The following is a 14,618-nucleotide window of genomic DNA, read 5'->3' as shown; positions in this document are numbered from 1 at the left end:
TTGCAGGAATGGAGTCCTGAAGTGGGTGAGATGCGAACAGTCCAGAGCGTGAGCAGATAGGATTGGGAACAGGGGCTCCTTCTTCCACTGCACTTGAAGGGAAGGAGTGCAGTGCGTTGTTGGGCTGTGTGGAGGGAAGATGAAGCGGTTCTTGTCGGGTTGCCTTCTCCCGTCCTTTCTCTTTCCCTCGCAGAGTCCAGCTCAGTTTCTGGTTTGTTCCTAAAGTGGTTGGGCGGCACAGTACGCCCCCTGTGCTGCACTTGGAGCCGCTGTCTGCTTGACTCTTGAGGACAGCGTTTGTATCACATGACTGCTCATCACATGATAACACTTTAAAAATGCACAGCGATTAAAATGTAAACTGAGTATGGCAGGGAAGCCTCTTTTAAAAAAAAGAAATCAGACCTCCAGCGTATTCTTTTAGGTTCATGCTCAAAGTCCTACTTGTTCTTGTAGTGCTCCCTCCTTGCTTTAAGAATTCCTTTGAGAATCACTTTTAGAGACAGTAAAAGATCCTTTTGAATGTTTATAAGGGAAGCAAACTTCTACTGAGACCTCTTTTGGTTTTTAGAAATAATCCAAAATCATTTGTTTCCTAGTTTTAGAAGTTAGACGATCCAAGTCAGTGATGCTGTTTTGTGTAAAAAAGATGGGATTGTAAAGTACCTCCAAATGTAGTTCTTACACAAGCTTAAGAATTGCTTTATGTGCCAGCAGCAGACTTGTTAAGGGGAGTCTTTAGGCTTCCAACATGGTGACAAGAAGGGGCTGCTGTGGGAACTCAGAGGAGAAAGTGTTAATGTAACCTGCCTTTACCAGGCTGAGCTCTAAAGGAAACTTCTCTACTTCTGAGCCTGCATGGATGTGAGATCTTCAAAAATTCTCGAACAGGGTGCCCCACAAAAGGCTCTCTAAGGCATATTAGAGAACAACAGGTATGGAATGGCGTGGGTGGAACACGGCATACAAATGAGAAGTTGAGCTGAGGACACTTGGGAAAGAGACCAAGGCTCTTCTAAAGAGATTGTATATTCTACCGATTGCAGTGGAGAGCACTGGAAGCATTTTAAAAGCTCTGTCAATTGAAATTTATGAAGCTGACTTTGCAGTTCAGTGGATATGGTTAGGGAGAGACTAGGGACTGAGTTCCCAGCAAAAAGATCATTTCAGTAGGTTGGGCAAAATGACTAGGTTCTAAAGAGGTAGCAGAGATGCTAAGGGATAGAGTCAGTGGGCATAACGGACAGTTGTAGGTAAGGTTGAACCCGAGGATGATTCCTAGGCTTCTGCCTTGGACATCCGGGTGGCTCCAAATAACATTAACCAGAATTGGGAAAAGAGGTGGTTCCAAGTAACGTTAACCAGAATTGGGAAAAGAGGCCAAAGGACAGGTTTTATGTGGAAAGTGATGAAAGTGGACATGGCAGAAAAAAGATTTTTTTTTTCTTCTTCAAAGCAGTAAGATCACTGCTGATATGGTTTCATTCGGTGTGCATGCTCAGTCGCTAAGTTGTGTCCAACTCTTTGCGACCCCATGGACTGTATCCTGCCAGGCTCCTGTGTCCTTGGGATTTTCCAGGCAAGAATACTGAGTGGGTTGCCATTTCCTTTTCCAGGGAGTCTTCCTGACCCAGGGATCAAACCCAAGTCTCCTGGATCTCCTGTTTTGGCAGGTGGATTCATTACCACTGAGCCACCTGGGAAGCCTCTGTTTCATTCTGTACTGGAGATCGACTGGCTGAGATTGAATTTCCATCTCAGCTAAAAATACTTAAAAAAAAAAAAAATTAACTGTGTTACCTCTTACAGAGACCCTGGGATAAATAAAGCTTTTGACCTGGAGCAGAAAACAGGCAATTCCTAGGAAAGAAAGAATCTTTTTCTAAAAGTTTCTGCTTTTTCTTTCTTAGCACCGATGTTGGAGGGAGGAATCACGGTTTGTATGATGGTGCAGAGAGCAATTGGCAGCACTGTTTATCTTCAGTTTTGAGCTTGCCAAGGCTGTTAAGCTGAGGGGGGGGCTAGCGTCACAAAAGGTGTGTGAGCACAAAGAGTAACGGCAGGGGCTGCCAGGCTGGCTGTTAGCGCTGCATGGTGGCCGCAGCACCAACAAAGCTGTCTGCCTGAAAAGGATCCGTGTCTCACATGCTTTGCCAGAAGTATGTGGCATTTGCAAGAATCCCTAGAAACAAGGAAACTAGAATTCAAGCATCAGGACTGATAAGTTAAGGACTTCTCATGTTTTGTAATAATACACTTCCAGGTGCATTGAGATGTGTCATTTGTAAAAGATCAAATTCAATGACAAGGGCTGCCCGCATTCTCCTCCTTCATATTCACATTGCTGCCTAAGAGTCAAGTCTTTAAATTCGACACATACCAATGACTGAAATGCCCAAGCCTGTCCCTCCTAGATGAAAACTTTTGCTTTTTCATCAATTCATAGCTCTGAGTTTTTAAAAGAATCTTCAAAGAAAATGTTGACCTGTTTTTTTCTTCTTCTTCTTTTGCCTAGCCTCCCACCAGGGAACAAAAAGGGGGGGGGGGACAAAAACAAACCTTAAAATAAAAACATATATGTAAAATACTGCTAAGTTTTATCTATTTAAAGCATTGATTTCCAGAATTTTTTGAAAGCAAGTGACACTTTCACTTAAAAGTTAGGAAAGATATCATATAGTCCCTGAATAAAGATAGTCCTTGTATTACTCAGCATTCCTTAGAGACACAGAACCAATAGGGTGTGTGTCTGTATCTGTCTATCTAATCTGTCTCATCTATCTTTTGGGATTTATTTTAAGGAGTTGGCTCATGCCATTGTGAGGGCTGGTGATGGTAGAGTCCAAAATGTGCAGGTAGGCTGGCCGAGAGGTCACTCAGAGAAGAGTTAATTTCATGGTGCTCTACTGCAGAAATCCTTCTTCCTTGGGGGAGATCAATTTTTTCTGTTTAGGCTTTGATTGGATAAAGCCCACCTATGTACACTTTGGAGGGTAACCCATTTTACTTAGTCTACTGATTTAACTGTTAGTCTCAAGTAAAAAATACTTCCCCAGAAACATGTAGAACAGTATTTGGCCAAATATTAGGGTACTGTGGCTTAGCCACATTGACGCATAAAATTAACTATCACAGTTCTCTGAACAGATTTAGCAAGATGAATGATGAATTGAGTTTTACTCTTCTCTGTCTCTGTGGTGGTGAATCTTTTTCGTGACTGTACTGGTCCATTGCCTAGTGCTTGGGAATACTAATAGTACCACGAGTTACCACGAGTGCACTTAAGTAGTTGCAGTGTTTCAGCTTAACCACACCTATGGCTGGCATCATGGACGGGCATCCTGGGCAGTCGGTCATGCAGGGCTTCCTGCTTAGAAGGAACCCTATGCTTGCAATGTTCTCTGCTTGTCATCTTGAAATTCCTAATTTTTGGACAAGGGACCCACATTTCAATTTTTTTTGATTATGTATTTATTAGGCCGTGTCAGGTCTTTGTTGCTGTGTGCACGCTCTCTCTGGTTGTGGCGAGCGGGCGCTACTCCGTGTTGCCGTGCTTAGGCTTCTCGTGTTGTCTTGTTGCAGACCACAGGCTCTAGGCACGTGGGCTTCCGCAGTTGTGGCTCACAGGCGTAGTTGCCCTGTGGCATCTTCCCAGACCATAGATTGAACCCGTGTCCTCTGCATTGGCAGGTGGATTCCCACCCACTATACTACCAGGGAAGTCCGCCCACATTCTTTTACTTCTGCACTGCCAAAGTATGTGGTGGACCCTGTCCACACTTTTCGAAGTTAGACACATGTACTTATTCAGTGAATAGTCACTTCTGTATGCCAGTCCTGGAGGTGGGGACTGGGGTTTTCACAATAAGCCTGAGCAGAATGACAACTGATTGTTCTGGTGTGCTCAAGAAGTGAGAAAATGTATGAAGTTCCTGAGAAGCAGTCAGAGGGAATAGAAGTACATAGGGTAGACCAACTACATTTCTATAAAACTAACGTTATTTTTATTGTTCCAACAGGTGGAAGAATCATCTCCACAAGTGTCTTCTAAGCTTCAGAATCTGAGACTAAATAGTTTAACCCCCAAGCAACTTTTCAAATCCACAAATAATCAAGAAACTTAGTTTTATTTCAGATTGCTCAAAATAATTGTCTGTTTTTTCCATGCAATACAAAATGAAATCATGGCTTCAAAGGATTAAGACAAAAGAGGACGTCTGTTAACGAGTTCTATTTTAAGGTATTTGTAGTAGCAACTGTTTTCAGTTTATTCGTCAAAGAAAATCTTAATGATATTGACATCTGTCATCAGGAGAGCTGGTAGCACTGGTCATATATGATGGAAAAATATGTTATATATGTATTTTTAAAAACTCTGTACTTTCGTGTTCAGTTGCTCAGTTGTGTCTGACTCTTTGCAGCCCCATGGACTGTATATCCTGCTAGGCTCTTCTGCCCATGGAATTTTAAAAGTGTTTTAAAATTGTTTTATTTTTAGAATAATGCCTTATTAACTTCCATCATCATTGTGGGTGATCTTTGCTAATGGGTTGAAGCAATGGTAAAGATAAACTAATTATATCTCTTAAATTATTAACACAGATTCTAGGGTATTTTTATGTACTTTAAACTGGTCACGTCACAAGGTTGCCATTTGCTCCATCACTGCTGCCTGGGTCTTCTAGGTACACTTTCCTAGAAATTCCTTCTGAGCAGGAATTTCATTGGTTTTTGTATAATTTAAGATATAATGTGCATCGTGTTGGTTTAATACTTCTATATTGCAATATTACCACTGTAGCATTAACATATCTATCATGTCACACTATTATCATTTCTTATCGTTTTAAAAATATTACACTTTGAAGATATTTTTTCTCTCAGAGTGATTCGATTTTTTTTTTTTTTTGAGAGTTTTCTGTATTTCCCTTCTCCAATGGAATCATACAATATATGGTCCCTTGTTACTGACTTCTTTGACTTAGAATAATGTTTTCAGACTTCATCCACATTGTAACATGTAACAGTGATTCATCTCTCTCTCAAGATTAAAAAAAATGATGTGCAAAGAACTAGCATTATTTCTTTTATTGGCTATATATGTCTTGAATAATTCATTTAAGAAGTATCACTCCATCCAACTTGATGAAGCCTATATCCCTGACCATGCTGGTTTGAGCTGATGTTGTGAGATCAGGAACCATGGCTGAATTTTTGCAAGTGGCTCTAGGAGAGCTGCTAATAACCCTTCTTGCTTTCAGTAGTGCCTGAGGCAAATCCCTTCATTTCTTTCTATTACCAAATATTCCCTTGTTTGGATGTGGTACATTGAATTTATCCATTCATTAGTGGTTGTTTCCTCTGTTTGGCTATCATAAATAACGCTGTGTACAAGGTTTTGTACAGGTATATATGCTCATTTCTTTTAAGTATATACCTTGCTGTGGAATTGCTGGGTCATATGGTAACTCTGTTTAGCTTTGAGGAACTGCTAGACTTTTCAAGGCAGCTGTACCATTTTATGTTGACACCAGCAGGGTGTGAGGGTTCCAGTTTCTTCATTCTCTCTAACATTCATTATTACCTGACTTTTTAACTGGAGCCGTCCTAGTGGATATGAAGTGACATATCACTATGGCTTTGATTTGCATTTCCCTGTGACTAATGATGTTGATCATCTTTTCATGTGCTCACTGGCCATGTGTATGTCTTCTTCAGGGATGTGTCTGTTCAGATCCTTTGTCCACTTACAAATTGGGTTATTTTTCTTTTTATTATCTAGTATGAGTTCTTTATATAGTCTGTATACCAGTCTTACTAGAAACATTATTTGCAAAAAATTCCCCATTTTGTAGATCTTATTTTCACTTTATGGTATCCTCTGAAACACAAGTTTCTAACTGTGATAATGTCCAATGTATGTATTTTTGTTATTATTATTATTTGTGCTTTTGGTGCTATATCTGAGAAACCATTGCTTATCCATTATGAAGACTTCTGTTTTTTCTTCTAAGAGTTAAATAGTTCTAGGTCTTCCATTTAACTCTGATTCATTTTGAGTTAATTTTTTTATATGGTGGAGTAAGAGCCCACCATAAGAAAAATGTGTCTCTTGTAAAAGTCTTTTTTAAAAGTCTGTTTTGTCTGATACAAGTGTTGCTACTCTGACTTTTTCTTCCTTTTTCCATTTGCATGGCATGTCTTTTTCCACCCTCTCACTTCTAGTCTCTCTCTGACTCTTGATCTAAAGTGAGTCTCTTGTAGGCATCATATATACAGGTCTTATTTTTGTAACCATTCAGGCAGTCTGTGTCTTCTGATGGAGCATTTAGTCCCATTACACTTAAGATAAGCATTGATGTGTATGTTTTGTTGCTGTTTTGTTAGTTGTTTCAGATTTGTTTTAGTAGGTCTGTTTCTCCTCCTTTTTTCTTATGATTTAATGACAATTTTTAGTGTTATTTTGGACTGCTTTTTTTTGCATGTATATCTAGTATCAAGTTTTGGTTTGCTGTTACCCTAAGATTTTCATATAGCAGTGTGTATATAAATGTGATTGTTTTAAGTGGCTGATCTCTTCATTTCAAATGCATTTTAAATACTCCTCCTTGCATTTGTACTCTCCTCCCCTCATGATTACTGTTTTTGATACCATATTTTACATCTAATTGTTTTTTGTGTCCTTTAACTGCTTATTATAGATTCAGGTGATATTACTGTTTTTATCTTTTAATATCTCTACTAGCTTTGTATGTGGATAATCTCCTACCTTTACTGTATATTTATTTGCCTTTACTGGTAGATTGTTTCCCTCCATAATTTTCTTGTTTCTGGTTCTGACCTTTTCTTTCTTGCCTAGAGAAGTTCCATTAACATTTGTAGTGAAGCTAGTTTTGTTGGTGCTGAATTCTTTTATCTTTTGCTTGTCTGTGAAGTTTTTGATTTGTCCATCAAATCTCGATGAGAACCTTGCTGGGCAGGATATTCTTGGTTGTAGATTCTTTTATCACTTTCCATATATTCTACTACTCCCTTCCAGCCTGTAGTTTCTGCTGAAAAATCAGCATACAGGCTTACGGGAATTCCCCTGTATATTATTTGTTGCTTTTCCCTTGCTGCTTTTAGTATTCACTCTTTAATTTTTGGCATTTTGAGTACAGTGTGTCTTGGTGGGTTTGGTTCTCTTTGGGTTAATCCTGTATGAAGCTTTGTGTTTCCTGGATATGGGTTGACTGTTTCCTTCCCCAGGTTAGGAAGGTTTTCAGCTTTTCTCTTCTTCAAATATTTTCTTCAAGTCCTTTCTCTCTCCTCCTTCTGGCACCCCTATAATGCGAATATTATTGTGTTTAATGTTGTCCCAGAGCTGTCTTAAACTGTCCTTTTCTTCTTTCTTTTTTCTGATCAGCAGCAGTTACTACTGTCTTCCAGCTCTCTGATACACTCTTCTGTATCATTTAGCCTATTATTGATTCTTTCTAGTGTGTTTTTCATGTTAGTTGTTATATTCATCTCTGGTTGTTCATTATATTTTCTAATTCTTAGTTAAAAAGTAACTTCGTGCTCTGTGCATCCATTCTTCTCCCAAGTTCTTCAATCATCTTTACACAATTGTTACTCTTCACTGTTTCTTGAGTAGATCACCTATCTCCACCTAGCTCTTCTTGAGTTTTATCTTGTTACTTTGTCTTGAACGTAGTCCTCTGAGGCCTTGTTTTGTCTGTTGCTATTTATATTTTTATGCACGGGGTAGGTCCTTGGAGAAGTGGCATGTGTAGATGTCCTGTGTGTCCCAGCAGTGCACTCCCTTGTCACTGAAGCTGTATTCTCTTGGGGCTCCTTTAGAGGGTTGCATGAATCTTTCTCTTGTGGCTGGCTACGTGGGTGGTATGGTGGGCTTGGTTGGTTCCTAGTCTGGTTGTTTGCCTGGCCTTGCCTTGTGTGTATGCTGCTGCTGGCTGCTCTTTACCTGGGCTTGGTCAGAGTGGCTGGTCTCGGAACCCTAGGGGGCCCTGAGGCTAGTGCTGGCTCACTGGTGGGCTGAGTCAGGGTCCCAAAGACTCTGGGGCTATAGATGCCCACTGACAGGTGAAGCCAGATCCTGGGAGTAGTGCCAAGCTACTAGCAGTTAAGGGATGTTTTCTGGAGTTTGGCTGCAGGGCCCAGAGATCCTAGAATGCATTTTAGATTGTTGTTGGCGGGCCCATTCCTGACTGTTGATCATGGGGTCCAGACTGTCTGGAAGGTTGCATTTGCCTGCTAGTGAGCAGGACGAGGGCCCAGCTAGTCCCAGGGTGGAGTCTGGCCTGTGTTGCAGGATCATAGTTGTCTTCTTTCTGGTGTCTGCACCCTGGTGGGTGAGGCTGGTCTAGAGCACCAGTTTGTGGCCTATTAGGAATCGGGCCACACAGCAGGAGGTGAGTGGTGGGTGAGTGAGCAAAGCTTCCCCTGTATTTATAGCTGCTCCCCATCAGTTGAATTACTGCCTGGGCTCCACTTCCAGTCAGATCAGCAGAAGCATAATAAATGTAATGTGCGTGAGTCATCTCAAACCCGCCCCGTCTGTGGAAAAATTGTCTTCCGTGAAACCTGTCCCTGGTGAGAGAAAGACTGGGGAGTGCTGGTCTAGAGGCTTGTGTGGGCTTCCTGTCAGGAAGGGCTGATGCCTGCCCACTGGTGTATGGAGGCCAATACTGGCCCTTGGTGTGCAGGGCCATGTCTAGGTGTATGTCTAGAGGTGGAGTCAGGGTGTCTTTAGGCAGACTGTGCTGTGTCCCTGCCCAGCTAGTTTCTTGGCCCGAGGTGTCCCCAGCACTGGAGCTTGTAGTCTGTTGGGTAGGGCCAAGTCTTGGTGCTGATGATCCAGCACATCAGCTACCAGGAGTGTTCATGCAGTTGAATGTTCCCCAATGTCTGGCACCAGTGTCTGTGTCCACAGCTCACCTCTTCAGGAGTCTACAGAACCAGCAGTAGGTCTGGCTCAGGCTCCTATCAGATTACTGCTTTCACCCTAGATCCTGGTGTGTGTGAGATTTTGTGTGTGCCCTTTGAGAGTGAAGTCTCTATTTCCCAGTCCTGTGAGGCTTCTGCGGTTCCAGCCTTGTTGTTTAGTCGCTAAGTTGTGTCTGACTCTTTCGACCCCATGGACTGTAGCCTGCCAGGCTGTTCTGTTCATGGGATTTACAAGGCAAGAATACTGGAGTGGGTTGCCATTTCCTTCTCCAGGGGATCTTTCTGACCCAGGGATTGAAACCGTGTCTCTTGAATAGGCAGGCGGATTCTTTACCTCTGAGCCACCAGGGAAGCCCTCAGTACCACCCTGCTGGCCTTCAAAGCCAAATGCTCTGTGGGCTTGTCTTCCCAGTGCTGGATGCCTGGGCTGGGGAGCCTTATGTGGGGGATAAGAACTTTCATTCTTGTGGGAGAACCTCTGCATTATAATTATTCTCCAGTTCATGGGTCACTGGATTTGATTATATTGCAGATCCTCTCCTCCTTTCTTGTGATGGTTCCTTCTGATCTCTTCTGGTAGGTTCTAGGCTTTTTCCGTCAATGGTTGTTCTGCAGATAGTTGTAACTTTGGTGCTTGTGAGACAAGGTGAGTGCAGGGTCTTTACTCTGCCATCTTCCACACCTACTCTGTACTTTCATTAAATTTAGTCCTAAGTATTTTATTTTTGATCCTTTGAGAATATAATTATTTTATTTTTGTTCATTAATACTGTATGGAAATTCAGTTGATTTTTATATATTGATCTTGTATCTTGCAACCTTGCTAAAACTCATTTATTTGAATAGGTTTTTTAGCAGATTCCTTAGATTTTGGTATATACAAGATTGTATCATCTGCAAGTAGAGTTTGTTTTACTTCTTTCCAATTTAGTTGCCTTTTATTTCGTTTCCTGGTGATGCTGCCCTGGCTAGAACCTCTGGTACCCTGTTAAGTAGACGTGGCAAGAATGCACATCCTGCCTTGTGCCCGTGAATTTACAAAGTCTGCTAGGCAACTTGCAAAAATGAAAACATTGGGACTATAAGGTATAGTTTTCTTTTTTTTAATATATAAATTTTAATCATGCTAGTAGTTTTTGAAAATATATTTTATGGAGTACATACAGTGTTCTCAGGGGGTAGATATGATCCTTAAGTTAGACTCAAGATCAAGCTTTGTCACCTAATATAGAGGTGTTCCTGTTTGCCAGCTGTTCCAGCATTTTTACATATGTGTCACACCTCTCTTCATGGAAGTATTGGAATGTAGATATGACCTTCAGTATCACAGGTGGGAAGACCGACTCAAGAAAGTAAATTTCATACCCCCAGTGAGTATCAGAGCTGGAATTCAAGCCCAGATCAAATATCAAAACCATAGCTCTTCTCTTCCATGGTGCTTTTCAAGTTTATGGCAAAACCTTCCTCCTTTAGAAAATTATGCAACCATTAGTGTTGTGTAGGGCTCAGTATAGAACACTAAAATATATCCAAAGCACCAAAAAAGGTCATTTTTTTTTTTTTGGCTTTTTAAAATCACTGTTTATTCCATTTGGTAGAGGGTTTTTTATTCCCATACAAATATTTGCAACAATTTTGAATTCCCCAAAACCATACATAGACGATAAATACCATGCTATTAAAGTATTAAATTTGTACAAAAATACTTTACAGTTTAATACTTGTTTGTTACAAATAAAAATACATATTTAAGTGACTCATGATCTTTTTCTTAACATGATTCTGCTTTATACTTTCTTGCCCTGGCGGTTCTGAAATATGATTGAAATAATATATTTCTTTGCACAGAAACAAAAGGTGAACTTTTTCCTTAAACAAAGGACACAGTGTTCAGATGCTTTGCTTAAGCAGTTGTTTTAATTATTGACCAAAATAAAAATGTTTGGAAAATAATTTTTCAGTATGGAGATTCTACAATCAATATACAGATCTATTATTTTTTAATATTCACCAAATAACAGTTATTAGTGTAACTATTCAAAATATCTGAACAAATGAAAACAGTTGCTGACAGACATTAAAAGCAACCGTCACAGTTTATTGCTTTGGGGGATGGTAATAATTGGCAATGCATTTCGTGAAAATGTATTTACAATTTCAGTCAGTGGCATGGCTCAGAACAAAAGACAGTCCAGAGTCATTTACGTACATGTGCTGTACACCCCTCAGTATAACCAGTTTTCAAAACATGTCAAGCAGTATGAGTTTCATTTGCCTATCCTTAAGATAAACCTCATTTTAATAGACTCTTCATTCTCTCTTAAATTCTTAGTCTTGAATTTTAAAAATAAGATAATTTAACTAATTCTCAGTGTTACTAAACACCCTAATTCATTACCAGAGAGTTTTCAGCTATTAAAAAAATGTGTCCTTAAAAAAAAAACAAACAAAAAACAGGTCACAAGACATATCCTGTTTGATCATTTGTTGCATAGGGAATAGCATACATCTTAGTTAAAATCATTCCTATACTTGGGCAAAACATTTACCACCACCTATTATGGTCTCCTGCGTGCACCGTTGCTGAAACGTAAGATAATTTATACCTGTACCCCTCCCATAGCAGCAGTCCCAGCAGTTCACTAGGCTAGTTCTAGCAGAGCCAGCTTTATGAAAAGCCTTGTCAGTTAAATTCTTAACATGAATAACTTTGTAGTAAGAAACTGATTTCAAAGTGAATTAAGGAAATTATTTTAGAGAATATTTTCAGACATTTCTCTTTTTAAAAAGGAACAGGGAGATGGACTTGTGAAAAAAATGTCCTCTGATGTTAACTGTAGAGAGGGGTGGCCTGTTTTTCTTTTTCTCTACCATTGGATTTGGCAGGGGATTGCCTGTCATATACCATAGTGATCACCAACAAAGAAGCCTCTTCAACTTGAAAAGGGAAGTGAACATGAGCCATGAGAGATTTAAAAGACCCCTGTGCTTGCGGTTAATGCCACGCGATTATCTGTGCTTCAGATGTCACAGAAATCTTAAAGGGATTTGTTTTTTAGCACCATGTAGATATTGTCTTTTGTCCCGCTTTATAAGAAGCGTTGCTATAGTGTATTAGTGGGTTCTCGTATCTCCAAATTACCACCGTGGCTCGGCTGTTGGAAAAAAGCACTGTTCTGTTCACTCCATTCTCCTCCTGGTAGAGTGTGTTCTAAGGACTTCTGTGAAGCCAGGGGGTTTCTACTAATAACCAGGTCCAGCTTATTACCAGATTCCGCTATGAGGGGTACGACGAGGCAGCAGTCAAAGTCTCTTGTTCGGACATGATTAACCTGAAATGGCAAGAAGCACCATGGTAAATTATTGTTACAGATAGAATTCCCAGAACCCAGAGTAACATTTCAGATATAGCAGGTTGATAAGAGTCTCGAAAGTGCTTAAACGAGCACTCTGTACAGAGAGTCTATCCCAGCCCTGAGCACACTATAAGAGGGGTATAAGCTTACTTATTCTCTGCTACTAAACTGTAAGGCCCTTGATGGCAGGGAGCAGGGACACATCTAACATCCCCAAGCTGAGCAAATAGCCTTACTCATGGCAGGTGCTCCAAAGTGCTGTCATCCCCAATTTACGGATGAGGAAAGTGAGGGACATAATGGTTAGGAGAAGTGCCCAAGACCAGCAGTTGGTAAGTGGTCCAGAGAGGATGTTGGTGAGTGATCCAGCAAATATGTCATCTCAGGCAGTCTGGCTGATTCCGAAGTTTGTGCTGTGTTTTGTTTTTTGTTTTCTTTCTTTAAAAAAACTTTTGGCTGCACCCTGCAGGATGTGGGATCTTAGCTCCCAGACCAGGCATTGAACCCATGCTCCCTGCATTGGAAGGCAGAGTCTTAACCAGTAGACTGCTGGGGAAGTCCCCCACAACTTGTGCTCTTGATGATACTGAACTACCTCTTTCAGTAGTTCTCATGATCCTGCCCCCTTCTGAGCTTGTACGTGTGCTCATCTTCTTTCATGTTTCCTTATTCTTCCCACCCTCACCCCAAGTTTAAAAATCATCTCCATGCTGCTTCCTTCCATTCCTTGACTTTTCATTCTCTCTCCCATCTTCTCAGTTTGGGACCTGACCATTATATTGTACTGTTGTTTAGTTGCTAAGTCATGTCTGACTACCGTTAGTTCTCTTTCTTACTAGAAATCCACCCTAGGCAACTTTATCCAAATCCATGTGTTCAGTATCCCAAATCTTTAGTTTTGTCTCTAACGTCTCTCTTTAGCAACAAATACAAACTGTAGGCTGCCTTACAGATTGTCCACCAGGATGCACAGAGGCATTAAAGGCTCAGGTCTGGCACAAGTGTCTTACCCTTACCTCCTGGTCTCCTTTCCTGTGATCCTCCCCTTCTTCACCCTACAGCAGTCCACCTATGACATAATTGTATTGTCTTTCTGAATTATGAAATATGTCATTCTGCTTAAGAAATTAATATACCTCCAGAATAAAGTCTTAAAAGCTTGGCATTCAATGCCCTTCACAATTCTGAGTCCAGTCTGCTTTTATAGCCTCATCTTCCACAAAAGTAGGTATATCTCTAATTTACAGAGGTCAAATCATTTGTCCATCGTTATTTACTCAACAAATACTGGAGTATCTATGGAAAATGAAACTGTTCCATATTCTTAGGATAAGTCTAATTGTTATATTGCCATGGTAAAAAGATCATCAGAATTGGTTTTAAAACTGTCTAATGAATCAGTGTAAACTTGCTTTGGTGAACATGTGTGTAAAAGCCAGCCAGCAGAGCAGCCTCATGCTTTGAAAGTCAGCTATTTAGGGACAAACTCATTCTATTTGAATACACGTTCAAGACTGATGGCAACCTTTCTCCTGTTCCTGCAAAATGCTCTTCCTGAAAACTGGACATAAGATCTAGGAATTTGCTTTCCTCAGTAAAACCAAACCTGATCATGATATTACTCCATTAAGTAAAAACGGTTCAGCTTTTGGATTTTAGATACTGTGTGAGATGAGATATCAAACACTGCAAAATGGGAAATGGGAGAATAAGGTACTAGCATGGCAGTCCACCCCAGTTTTCTTGCCTGGAGGATCCCATGGACAGAGGAGCCTGGTGGGCTGTAGTCCACAGGGTTGCAAAGAGACTGACATGAAGCAACAGCACGCACACATGCCTATTCTCAAGTTTAGAATCTGCCGGGGAATGTATTCAGGGAAACACGCTGTTTCAGTAACTGGTAAATTCTACTAAGGGAAAAAGTGTCTATGCTCTCTAGGAGGGCCTCTGATCTGGTCTTGAGGCAAAGGAGGATGTGTGAGCACTGGTCAAATAAGACTTTAAAGAGTTAGATAAAATTTCATCTGAGGTCTTACCTGTAAGAGCCTATCGTAGGGCTTTAGCCCACCAAGATCTCCTGGCCCAGCTGGGCGAATATTTTTGACATAGACTCCTTTCTCCAGCAAGCCATCTGCTACACTGAATCCGAAGTCCTCCATGTCAGAGCCCTTGTACAGGGTCACCTGGAAGGTGAGAGAATGTGAGACGGGGGCGGCGGGGGGCGGTATTTAGGTAGGTTGAGGACGAAGCATCTTTTCAAACTAATTTCAGTAACATAATAGATTAGGCAGCTCCCCCCACCCCCTCAGTCTT

At 40.8% G+C, this 14,618-nt stretch overlaps 2 protein-coding genes across 7 annotated transcripts in view; one reads left to right on the top strand and one right to left on the bottom strand.

Moving 5' to 3' along the window:
* HELB (DNA helicase B) overlaps positions 1-5,072 on the top strand; it is a 38,148-nt gene extending 33,076 nt beyond the window's left edge. For both annotated transcript variants that reach the window (XM_061416575.1, XM_061416577.1), the window contains exon 13: positions 4,020-5,072. In XM_061416575.1, coding sequence (XP_061272559.1) covers positions 4,020-4,124 — 105 coding nt within the window. In that variant the 3' untranslated portion in view covers positions 4,125-5,072. The remainder of the gene's footprint in view (positions 1-4,019) is intronic.
* A 5,954-nt stretch (positions 5,073-11,026) lies between these two features.
* Positions 11,027-14,618, bottom strand: part of GRIP1 (glutamate receptor interacting protein 1) — a 305,928-nt gene continuing 302,336 nt past the window's right edge. For all 5 annotated transcript variants that reach the window (XM_061416574.1, XM_061416570.1, XM_061416571.1 and 2 more), the window contains 2 exons: positions 14,342-14,488; positions 11,027-12,281 (listed from right to left, as the gene is read on the bottom strand). In XM_061416574.1, the coding sequence (XP_061272558.1) occupies positions 12,054-12,281; positions 14,342-14,488 (375 nt within the window). In that variant the 3' untranslated portion in view covers positions 11,027-12,053. The remainder of the gene's footprint in view (positions 12,282-14,341; positions 14,489-14,618) is intronic.

This window comes from Bos javanicus, chromosome 5 (genome assembly GCF_032452875.1).
Source record: "Bos javanicus breed banteng chromosome 5, ARS-OSU_banteng_1.0, whole genome shotgun sequence".
In the NCBI taxonomy this organism is placed as follows: domain Eukaryota; kingdom Metazoa; phylum Chordata; class Mammalia; order Artiodactyla; family Bovidae; genus Bos; species Bos javanicus.
Note: the sequence above shows the minus strand (reverse complement) of the source record. Positions and strands in the feature narration are given on the sequence as shown.